Source organism: Rattus norvegicus, chromosome 10 (assembly GCF_036323735.1).
Source record: "Rattus norvegicus strain BN/NHsdMcwi chromosome 10, GRCr8, whole genome shotgun sequence".
Lineage (NCBI taxonomy): Eukaryota > Metazoa > Chordata > Mammalia > Rodentia > Muridae > Rattus > Rattus norvegicus.
In genome coordinates, this window is record NC_086028.1 from 74,275,308 (window position 1) to 74,285,371 (window position 10,064).

At 43.8% G+C, this 10,064-nt stretch overlaps 1 protein-coding gene across 1 annotated transcript; it reads right to left on the reverse strand.

The window, feature by feature from the left end:
• Positions 1–3,253: 3,253 nt before the first annotated feature.
• On the reverse strand, positions 3,254–5,751 carry Taf11l1 (TATA-box binding protein associated factor 11 like 1). The gene has a single exon (XM_039087377.2). The coding sequence runs from the start codon at positions 4,324–4,326 to the stop codon at positions 3,703–3,705; it is 624 nt and encodes a 207-aa protein (XP_038943305.1). The 5' UTR covers positions 4,327–5,751; the 3' UTR covers positions 3,254–3,702.
• Between the last annotated feature and the right edge of the window lie 4,313 nt (positions 5,752–10,064).

The following is a 10,064-nucleotide window of genomic DNA, read 5'->3' on the forward strand; positions in this document are numbered from 1 at the left end:
GGGTTCGGTCCCCAGCTCCGAAAAAAAGAACCGAAAAAGAAAAAAAAAAAAAAGATTTGGCATCTCACAGCCAGGTTCTGCACTAACAGTAGACACCTCTGGGGTGACTGCAATGTTCTACCTAGCCAGCATTTTCTCTGAGCTGACAAAGACCACTCAAAGCTCAGCTCTGGACTACAAGCTACTCAGGGCATTGCTAAGTTCCTATGAGACTGAAAAGACCATTCTACAGAACTTTGAACTCAAAAATACTTAATCCTAAGACTGCCAAATACAGCTAAGCTGGACATTGTGGAACAGTTGTCAGAAATAGCTTCATCATTGTAATTAGTTCTACTGGGAAAGGGAGAGGATAGATAGGAATACTAGGGAAACAGGGAAGTTATTGAATCTACTCCTATAGATCCTTGTATATTGATGCATAATTAAGATTATGTTTGGTTGGGGTTGGGGATTTAGCTCCTAGGCAAGCACAAGCCCCTGTGTTGGGTCCCCAGCCCCGGAAAAAAAAAAAAAGAAAAGAAAAGAAAAGGAAAAAAGATTATGTTTGGTTACATTGGCACAGATTTCTGTATATTGATACAAAATTAAGGTTATTTTGGTTACAACATACTATGTGACTGTTATGGTCTGACCTCCACCCCCAAACACACCAGCATAGCTGTAGCCATTTTGTTCCGTGTGGGACTGGTTTTTCCTATTGTTGCTGTAACATGCCTGCTATTCATTGGCACAGAGAAATGACTTGGCTCAAAGGCATACTGACATATAGCCTGTTTGGTCTGGATGTTCTGAGTAGGCTATATGAGGTTAGCTAATCTTTTTTTCTTTTTTCTTTTTTCTTTTTTTTTTTTTTTTTTTTTGGTTCTTTTTTTCGGAGCTGGGGACCGAACCCAGGGCCTTGTGCTTCCTAGGTAAGCGCTCTACCACTGAGCTAAATCCCCAGCCCCTAATCTTTTTTTCTTAAGAGATTAATTTATTCATTTAATGTATGTGAGTACACTGTGTCTGTCTTCAGATACACCAGAAGAGGTCATCAGATCCCATTACAGATGGTTGGTAACCACCATATGGTTGCTGAGAATTGAACTCAGGACCTGTGGCAGAGCAGTCTGTGCTCTTAACCTATGGGCCATCCTCTCTCCAGCCCGAAGCTTGCTAATTTTACGAAACTCCACAAAGCCTTATGTAGGTCCCATCAAATCAAAGGTCAATATGAACTGCTATGTCTAAAATGGCAGAGCTGACCACCAGGAAGCCCTCTCTGCACCTATGTATGAGTTCACTGTGGTGTTTTATGGTTGACACTGAAGAATGCTACTAATAAGCCAAAATGTTATGATACTCATGCTGTTTGCTTCTGAGAAGTGAGTGGAGTTGGATGATCAGCTGGGTGCTTTCTCTGCCTCTCTGAGCTAGCTACTTTCACCCCAGTGTCTGGCTTCTGAGTCTTCATTGGTAAAAATCTGACAGCTGGGATTTTTGGTTTTAAAACAACATTTGGGGCTAGAGAGATTGCGTGGTGGTTAAGAGCACTGGTTGCTCTTCCAGAGGTCCTGAGTTCAATTTCCAGCAATCACATGTTGGCTGTCTGGGATGAGATATGATGCCCTCTTCTGGTGTGTCTGAAGACAGTAACGGTGTAGTCATATACACTAAATAAAGTCTTAAAAAGTATTTGGACTCTCCAACTTGTACAGAGGCCCCAGGGACACTGAGAGATGACTCCTTCTTAGGACAACTTAAAATCCCATTAGATTTGTAAGTCACCTGGGAAGCCCTCAAGGAGAGTTAAGGATGGGAAGTACCATAAAAGAAGGCTTTAAGGTCTTGCATAGTGCTACCCAAGATAGCTTGACAATACAAGCAGAAGACTGGAGAGATGGCTCAGTGGTTAAGAGCACTGACTGCTCTTCCAGAGGTCCTGAGTACAAATACCAGAAATCACATCAGGTGGCTAATGAGATCTGATGCCCTCTTCCGGTGTGTCTGAAGACAGCTACAGTGTATGTATATATAATAAATAAATACATCTTTTAAAAAAAACACTAGGACACAGACCAAGAAATTTAGACAAGTCTTAGAAAGACCTAGGAAAAAGTCAGACACAGACAGGATTTTAGGCAAGAGCCTGCCATGCTGCCAGTCAGAGAATGGAACCGAAAGGGGCCGGCCCAAGGTCATTAGTAAGCCAACTTCAGTTTTGCAGTTACTATATACAATACACATCAGGAAACAGTAGGCAAACCCAAAGTTATGAAAAATATGAATTTGATTTGAAGAGACTTAAGGAATAGATTGTTTCCTATAGATTGCATTCACCCCATGTGAAGCAGATACTAAATTCATGGGCAAGTTAGAATAGAATTGTCCCCCAAGACTAGAAAGATTGGAAACCCCAATGTTGGAAGTTGGTCCTCAGTTACAGTGGTGAACATGGTAAAAAGAGGAAGCTAGGGGCCATGGAAGAACAAAATCAGGCTAGAGGCATGGATGTATTGTAGATGGCTTGCTAGGGAAAGCTCAAAATGCTAACTGACAAAAGCAGCTTGGATTTGATGCTGATATCTTGGTGCCATGTCATTTAGCAGCTTTAAATGCTTGAGATGAGGGTGAAGACCCAAGAAAGGTTTGAGTCATTTACTAAAACCACACAAGGCCCCAAAGTAGCCTTCCCTGATTTCCTTTGCAAAGACTGACTTCAACTGTAAACAGAATCATATCAGATTCAGAAGTCTGAAAAATAGTAATTGAATCCTAGGCTTTTGAAAATGCTAATTCAGAATGCAAAAGGTTGATCAGACCGTTAAAGGTACCATCAGCACCAGTAGAGGAATGAATTAGAGATATTGGATCTCACACTTATGCTAATCTGATAGAAGTAATTTCTCAGAGTCTTAAGAAAAAGGAAAATGTCAGATGTCATTTGAAAAGGGATTATAGGCGAGGCATTCGTAGGCACAATGTTTTTCGTTGTTGTTGTTTTTCTAGAAGTAATCCAAAAGAAAGCTCAGCCTTCTGCAGTAGGCATAAGGTGTGGCAAAGCCCAGTAGTAGGCTAATGAATTCAGATTAACCCCCTAAGGGGCCTCCTACAGGGCATGTCAAATTGAATTCAACCATTCTGGGTCAGGGTCAGAGAAACTCAGCCCCAGGGCAATTAAAAGTTTTGTTTTGTATTTTTAAACAAGGAAAAAAAATCCAAGTTTTATTGGAAGGACAATAAGTTTTGTCTGCAACAAAATAAAACAAAGTTTCCCACACAGGTTGGAAAAGTTTAATAATCCCTCACAAAATACACAGGACAACCTGAAATGTTAACGGTGAGAATCGAATTATGGTGTGACTGTCTTCACAGCAGATTATTGAGAAAGTTTGTTTCGAAACAACCTGAATCTTAGCCACTTTAGGCTTCAATGTGAAACTGTAGTTGTCTTGTTTTTCTCTGAAATCATCTCCCTCTCCAGGAGATACTAACAGTCCCTGTGTATTTTTTCTTAAAAATAGCCAAGAGTCTGTGAAATTCTTCAACATGCCTGAGGACAGTCTATGACTGAGTGAAGGCAAGTCTGAGGCACACTACGTGCCTTGTAGGTGTAACAGAAACATTAAAGTCAGCATCAAGTGTCCTGGGCTCACCACCAACAAAGCCTCAGTACAGAAGCCCAACTATACGGAAAGTCTTGAACAGTCTCTGTTAGATCTAGAAGAAGGTGATTTTCTTGTGCTTTGAGCTGGGGATTTGCCCCTTGGACTTCAACCTCCGCACGGCCTCCCTCATGTGCTTGGGCTGCAGGGGTGGCATTTCTCCCCATTTCTCACACACATCCAGGGCTTCTTCTACCACCTCCCCGACAAAAACTTTAGAAATGCCAGACATGGCGATCACAACATTCTGAGACACAGAGGTGCCAGTGATGGACTGGATCAGCCTTTTAATGGCTGCCTTCGGGAAAGCTGACCGGCGATACATTTCATAACGGTTCAGCTGCTCTTCAGAAAAAGAAGAGACCAGGATTTGCATCTTCTGAATCTCATCTTCGTCCACCTTCTGCTTCTTCTCCTTCTTGTCTTTGGTTTCTAGTTTCAGCTTTTTGGCTGCAGGAGTAAGAAATGAGTCTTCCCTCTCAACTGCTGTCAAACCTGAGACATCCTGACTCTTGGTCTCCCTTTCCTCTGCCGCGGCTTCTTTCAAGTCCACGTCTCCATCCCTATCGGTTTCCTCAGGGATTCCCTCAGTGTCTGCCGCTAACGGGTTCCCAGGAGTAGCCCTCGACTCCTCTGACTCCCCGCCTTTGTCCGTGGGCGACTCTCCAAGGTTTTCCATCGCGACAGGAGGGGGTTAGAGGCGAAGGCAGCGCGGCCGGGCGAAGGAGTGAGGGTCAGCGAGTTTTGCCGCGGGACTTATATTATAGCTGAGGCTTATGGCTTGGAGCTGGTCCTTATTGCTTGTGGTCGCGCCGCGATGACGTCACGCCCACGGCTCCTGGGAGGGGTCATTTTCAGAGTCTCGATCGCTCAGGGTCTTCTTGTATACTGACTTTGTTTTAACCAGAAAGAAATGTAAAAGTATAGATCCTCCGCTTTAGGGTAGAAGCGTGTTCGAAAGGGCGTACAATTCGTTTACCGAGAGACTTCTTTTTTTCCTTCCTTCCTGGAAATGTAATGCCAATTAATCCGTTAACTTGAGCGCAAAGTCCGGAACGGGGCGAAAACTCCGTCCGGCTGCTTGTTGCTGCCTTGGACTGAGCAATTTCCGGCAGAGACTCAACCTCGTATTTTCCAAAGAACTGAGATCCGCGGCTTGGGTCCACCAGGGAACTGCTTGGGCTTCTCTTCTGTACCGCAAGCATCTCTAGTGCCAATAGAATATATCCAACGATTTCATTCAATGCTTCAACTATTGGCTACCTGCCTCCCGTCAGAACAGAGCTAGTATCCCGTTCCCACATTTCTTTTGTTTCTACAGTGCCTGGACCAATGAGGATCATTTCCAGTCCCATGAGGTTCCCAAATCTTTGGGAAGGCGAGCACTTCGGGAAGCTCCTACAAGTGTGCCCACTTCGTTCTTCCCCAGCTGTCGAATGGGCGGTTTCGCTGGGCGTGGACCGCGTCTGCGCCAGGTCTGCACTGCACACAATTAAAATATTTAATGCCTGTTGTTGACACTGCTCAGGTCTGGTGCATCAAGTCAGAAGCAGTCAGTCACAGGGATGGAAGTGTTTCTCATGATCCGGCACAAGAAGACCACCAACTTCATTGAGGCCAAGGAGTCGAGCACATGGTTCACTAAACAGGTAGCAAAGCCACAGGCCCTCAGTCACAGTGGACCTGGCTTTCAGAGCAGACGATGCCTTTGAAGGCCTGCAATATTTACACCTTTTCTAGTTCTCCACAACACGAGACGCGATGAAGAATTCTTGGGGGGTTGGGGATTTAGCTCAGTGGTAGAGCGCTTGCCTAGGAAGTGCAAGGCCCTGGGTTCGGTCCCCAGCTCCGAAAAAAAAAGAACCCCCCCCCCAAAAAAAAAAAGAATTCTTGGAACAGGGGTTGGGGATTTAGCTCAGTGGTAGAGCGCTTGCCTAGCAAGCGCAAGGCCCTGGATTCGGTCCCCAGCTCTGAAAAAAAGAAAGAAAGAAAAAAAAAAAGGAATTCTTGGAACAGTGCTAAGGAACAAGATGTGCAACGAGGGCCCCAGGCTCACTTCCTAGGGACCCATTTCCCAATAAAGATTTGGCTGACTTTTTTTAAAATTAATGTGTTTATTTTATGTATATGAATACAGTGTAGCTATCTTCAGACACACCAGAAGAGGGCATCAAATCCTATTACAGATGGCTGTGAGCCACCATGTGGTTGCTAGGAAGAACAGTCAGTGCTCTTAACCACTGAGCCATCTCTCCAGCTCTTGGCTGTCTTTTTAAATAAAAAATAAAGAACTCACATTGCTCTGATGTCATACTGCATTCTGCCTCTGCTGGAGGTGTCTAGCAGCCACCATCATGCCAGCCCTGAGCGGCATAACAAAAGCCAGAACAGGGGGTCCACAGTGAATGTTTCCCTTCTGGATGATGTCAGGCACTGCTACCCACAGAACTAGAATGGGAACAGAGGGGTCTGGGTTGAATGGTGTGGTTCCCAGTTTCCTCTCTGGATACCTAGGCACCGCTGGTGAGGAAGTCAGAGATGGGGTGTCTACATTTGGTTGCTGGGAATTGAACTCAGGACCTCTGGAAGAGCAGTCGGGGCTCTTAACCACTGAGCCATCTCTCCAGCCCGTGACCTTGAGTTTTATGGTTATATATATTATGGTTATATTTTGTCTTGATTGTTGTATTGTGTGCCTCCTTGGATTCCTGGTCTCAAGGACTTTCGGCTGGGTCCAGTCAGGACACATCTGCTCAGCATTTGCTTCATTCTTCCTGCCTCCTACCCCCAAGGATAGCTCAACGCCCATGTACAGCTTGAGGAAGTTATGGAGGAGTCGTCGCCCCAATTCCCTGGACTTTTGGGGGGCTGAAAGCAGTTATTCTAAAGTTGTTTTTATGAGGAACTTAGAAATGGTTGTAATTTAACAGGGAGGAATTAGCTAGATTGAGTTGTAGAGTCATTATCTCATTTGGTAACTAAGCTAAAATCATATCTTTGTTTTGGTATAGAATTTATTTGTCAAAAAAGTTTAAAAGTACAAGGTTTAGAGCCAGTCCTTCTAATTATGTCAATACAAACTTCTGAGTTGATTACATATGTGAGTTAAGGGCCAAATAGCACATTCATGGCTCTGACTTTGTGAGAGCACTTTCAAGATAATATTAAGATATGAAGGGGCTGGGGATTTAGCTCAGTGGTAGAGCGCTTACCTAGGAAGCGCAAGGCCCTGGGTTCGGTCCCCAGCTCCGAAAAAAAAGAACCAAAAAAAAAATATTAAGATATGAAAACAACAGTCCAGATTGTCTTATATAGATGGATGGTCTTCAAAAACGTCAGAAATCCACAAAATTTGAGACTTAAAGTTATTTATCTTTTGTTGAGACGTAGCTGCTCCTAACAGTTCCCCTTTGGCAGATTTAATGAAGAATTTGTTCAGGTAAGGCAATACTTTGTGGCTAGGCAGCCACTACACAAAGCTGCCTGTTTCATCTGCAGACTAATATTGTCCAGAAAAGGACAAATTATGCAGAATAGTTGACTGATAAGCTCTGCCAAGACAGGGTGATCGGCCCTTCAAAAATCTGCATTTCTAGAGTCTGTCAGTTGATTTTGGGCCAGAAGACTGAAGACTTGCACTCACATGTTGCTAACAGAGGACTGTGCTAGTAGAGATTTGCCGCTACAACCTCTCAGTTCTGGAAGCCGTGTTAGACTTCCTATGTGTATAGATATTTGGCATTCAAAGATTTCTGATGGGGTTGAACACAGGTTGTCTTGTAGACAACCCAAGCTGTTTAGCATTGAAAAAGATAATAAATTTGAAAGGGTAGTTTTTCAGATAGCATATAATCTCAAACCAAGATATAAGTCAGGTTTGAAATTATAGTCTTTTAGGATAGATGACAAGGTGCTTTAGGATAAAATTGATGGACTGGGTGTTGAGTGTATGGTATGTTTTATAAATTGTAGAATGATATTTGTATTCAATTTATATGTAAGTGAAAAGGCCTTTTTTTTTTTTTATTGTATGAGTACACTGTAGCTGCCTTCAGACACACCAGAAGAGGGCATCAGATCTCATTACAGATGGTTGTGAGCCACCATGTGGTTGCTGGGATTTGAACTCAGGACCTCTGGAAGAGCAGTCGGTGCTCTTAACCACTGAGCCATCTCTCCAGCCCTGAAAAGGCCTTTTTAACTGGACCAAAAAAGGGGGAAATGTTGTGGTTTGCCCTAGGGTTATCTTTATTTTGATGCTAATTCTGCTGCCTCAAGGATGGCTGCCTAGTCACCTAACTCAGGACTCACATGACTTCACCAGAGCCTTCTCCGCATTTAATTTGTAAAATACAGATGAGGGCAGGTACAGGATAAAAGGAGACCTGTCATTGGATGAGAAGGAAGGATGGGCAGGAGAAGAGCTTGAAGGAAGAGGAGGAGATGGGAGAGAGAGAGTAGCTGGTAGACAACATGCAAGGTGATGTTAAGATTCCTCTCTGTGTATTTACAGGTTGTTATTAATGTTCTTAAGGGATGGATGATACTGGGCTTTGTATGTTTAGGTGGGCAGTTATATCTTATCAATTGGGTCAAAGGTTATTGTATTGTGTGTTCTTTCATGCATAGATTTAAGTGTAATGGAGTGTGGGGTGGCTGGTCTGGGCCACCAAAGAACTAGATAGGTAGAGAGATTGCTGGCTCAGAGAGAGGCCTTCAGCAGTGTGATATGGGATGGAGCAAAGCAGGTGAAGGCTTTGCTGACTGAGAAGATATCCAGCAGATAACTTGGGGCACTGCGGTGCCAGACCTAGAGTGGGATAAAAGACAGCGTTTTATTTTGTATATTTTCACAACAACAGGGAGTGAGTGAGAATACCCAGGAAGGGAAAGTCAGTGGCTGACAGGTTAAACCTATCTGGATGCCCTATTAGCATGGAGAAGAACTCCCATGCTGTGCTACAGATGGGTGCCCCTCCGGGTCCTCTGGGTTGAGTGTCCTGGTTTGTGGTCCAGAGCAGGGACAGAGACAATAGGAAATGGCCCTGCTCTGGCAGTTCTCAAATCTCAGATTCCCAGGGTCTGAGCTCCCTCAGCCTTACCAGTCCTCATGCCTGTCTGGTAGCACAGCCCCACATTCTCTATGCTCAATGTGTTCAAGGTCAGAGCAGCTTCAGTACATAAACCGACAATTCCAAATTCAGGAGAGACTAAGGAATATTTTGGAAAACTGCTATAAATAAAGGATCAGAGACCTGACTGAGCAGAAAATACAAATCAATGAAATTGAAATGGAAGGTTTAATAGTTGCAGGAGCAGATTAACAATAATTTCCCCAGGCTGGAGAGATGGCTCAGTGGTTAAGAGCACCGACTGCTCTTCCAGAGGTCCTGAGTTCAATTCCCAGCAACCACAAGGTGGCTCACAACCATCTGTAATGAGATCTGATGCCCTCTTCTGGTGTGTCTGAAGACAGCTACAGTGTACTCATAATAAATAAATCTTAAAAAAAAGAAAAACCAATAATTTCACCAAAATCTTGGCATCTAGATTGGCCTCTTCAGGAAATAATATTTAGCTCCTAAGGACTGAAACTTGATCTCAGCTAAAATAAAGTGCAAAATGGGTCAGGTGTATGGGGCCAGAAGGGGAACTAGGTAACTTAAAGCCATGTGTGGCTAATAGAGCCATGAATTTATGGGGACGTGATTTGTTGTGGCATCAGTGGAAAAGAGATGAACATTCCTCCAATCTCCATAAACAAACCACTGAAGTGGAAACTTCTAGATCCTTTGAAAAGTTAGTTATGTCAGATGGTGTTTTTCTGGGGACACAGGTGAAAGACTGTTTTCCTGAAGCAGGCATAGGCGAAAGGATGTTTTGCTATAGCTGACTTTTAAAGGACCCGTGATGGAGCATCAATATGATCCCACAGACAGTGGGAGATGAGCGCTGAGCATCTGTCTGGCTTGCTATGTAGTCTTTGCTAATGACAGGCGTGTATTGGTTTGTCTTACATAGAGTTTGCTGAGCTCAACTTCTGGTAACGCAGTCATTGAGAGAAACGGGCCCAAGAACTGCTTTTGAGGGCTGGAGAGATAGATGGCTCAGTGGTTGTGAGTCCTAACTGCTCTTTCAGAGGTCTGAGTTCAATTCCCAGCCGTGACATGTTGGCTCACAAACATCTTTAATGGAATCGGATGCCCTCTTCTGGTGTGACTGAGGACAGGGACAGGCTACTTATCAAAAAGAAATAAATCTGGAAAAAGAAAAAGTGTTCATTGGGTTTGGGGATTTAGCTTAGTGGTAGAGTGCTTGCCTAGCAAGCTCAAGGCCCTGGGTGTTCGGTCCTCAACTCTGGAAAAAAGAAAAAAAAAAAAAAGAAAAGAAAGAAAGAAAAAGTGTTCATGTGGTTCC

Coding starts and splice junctions, on each gene's coding strand:
- Taf11l1 (XM_039087377.2), bottom strand. CDS start 4,326: ATGGAAAACCTTGGAGAGTCGCCCACGGACAAAGGCGGGGAGTCAGAG.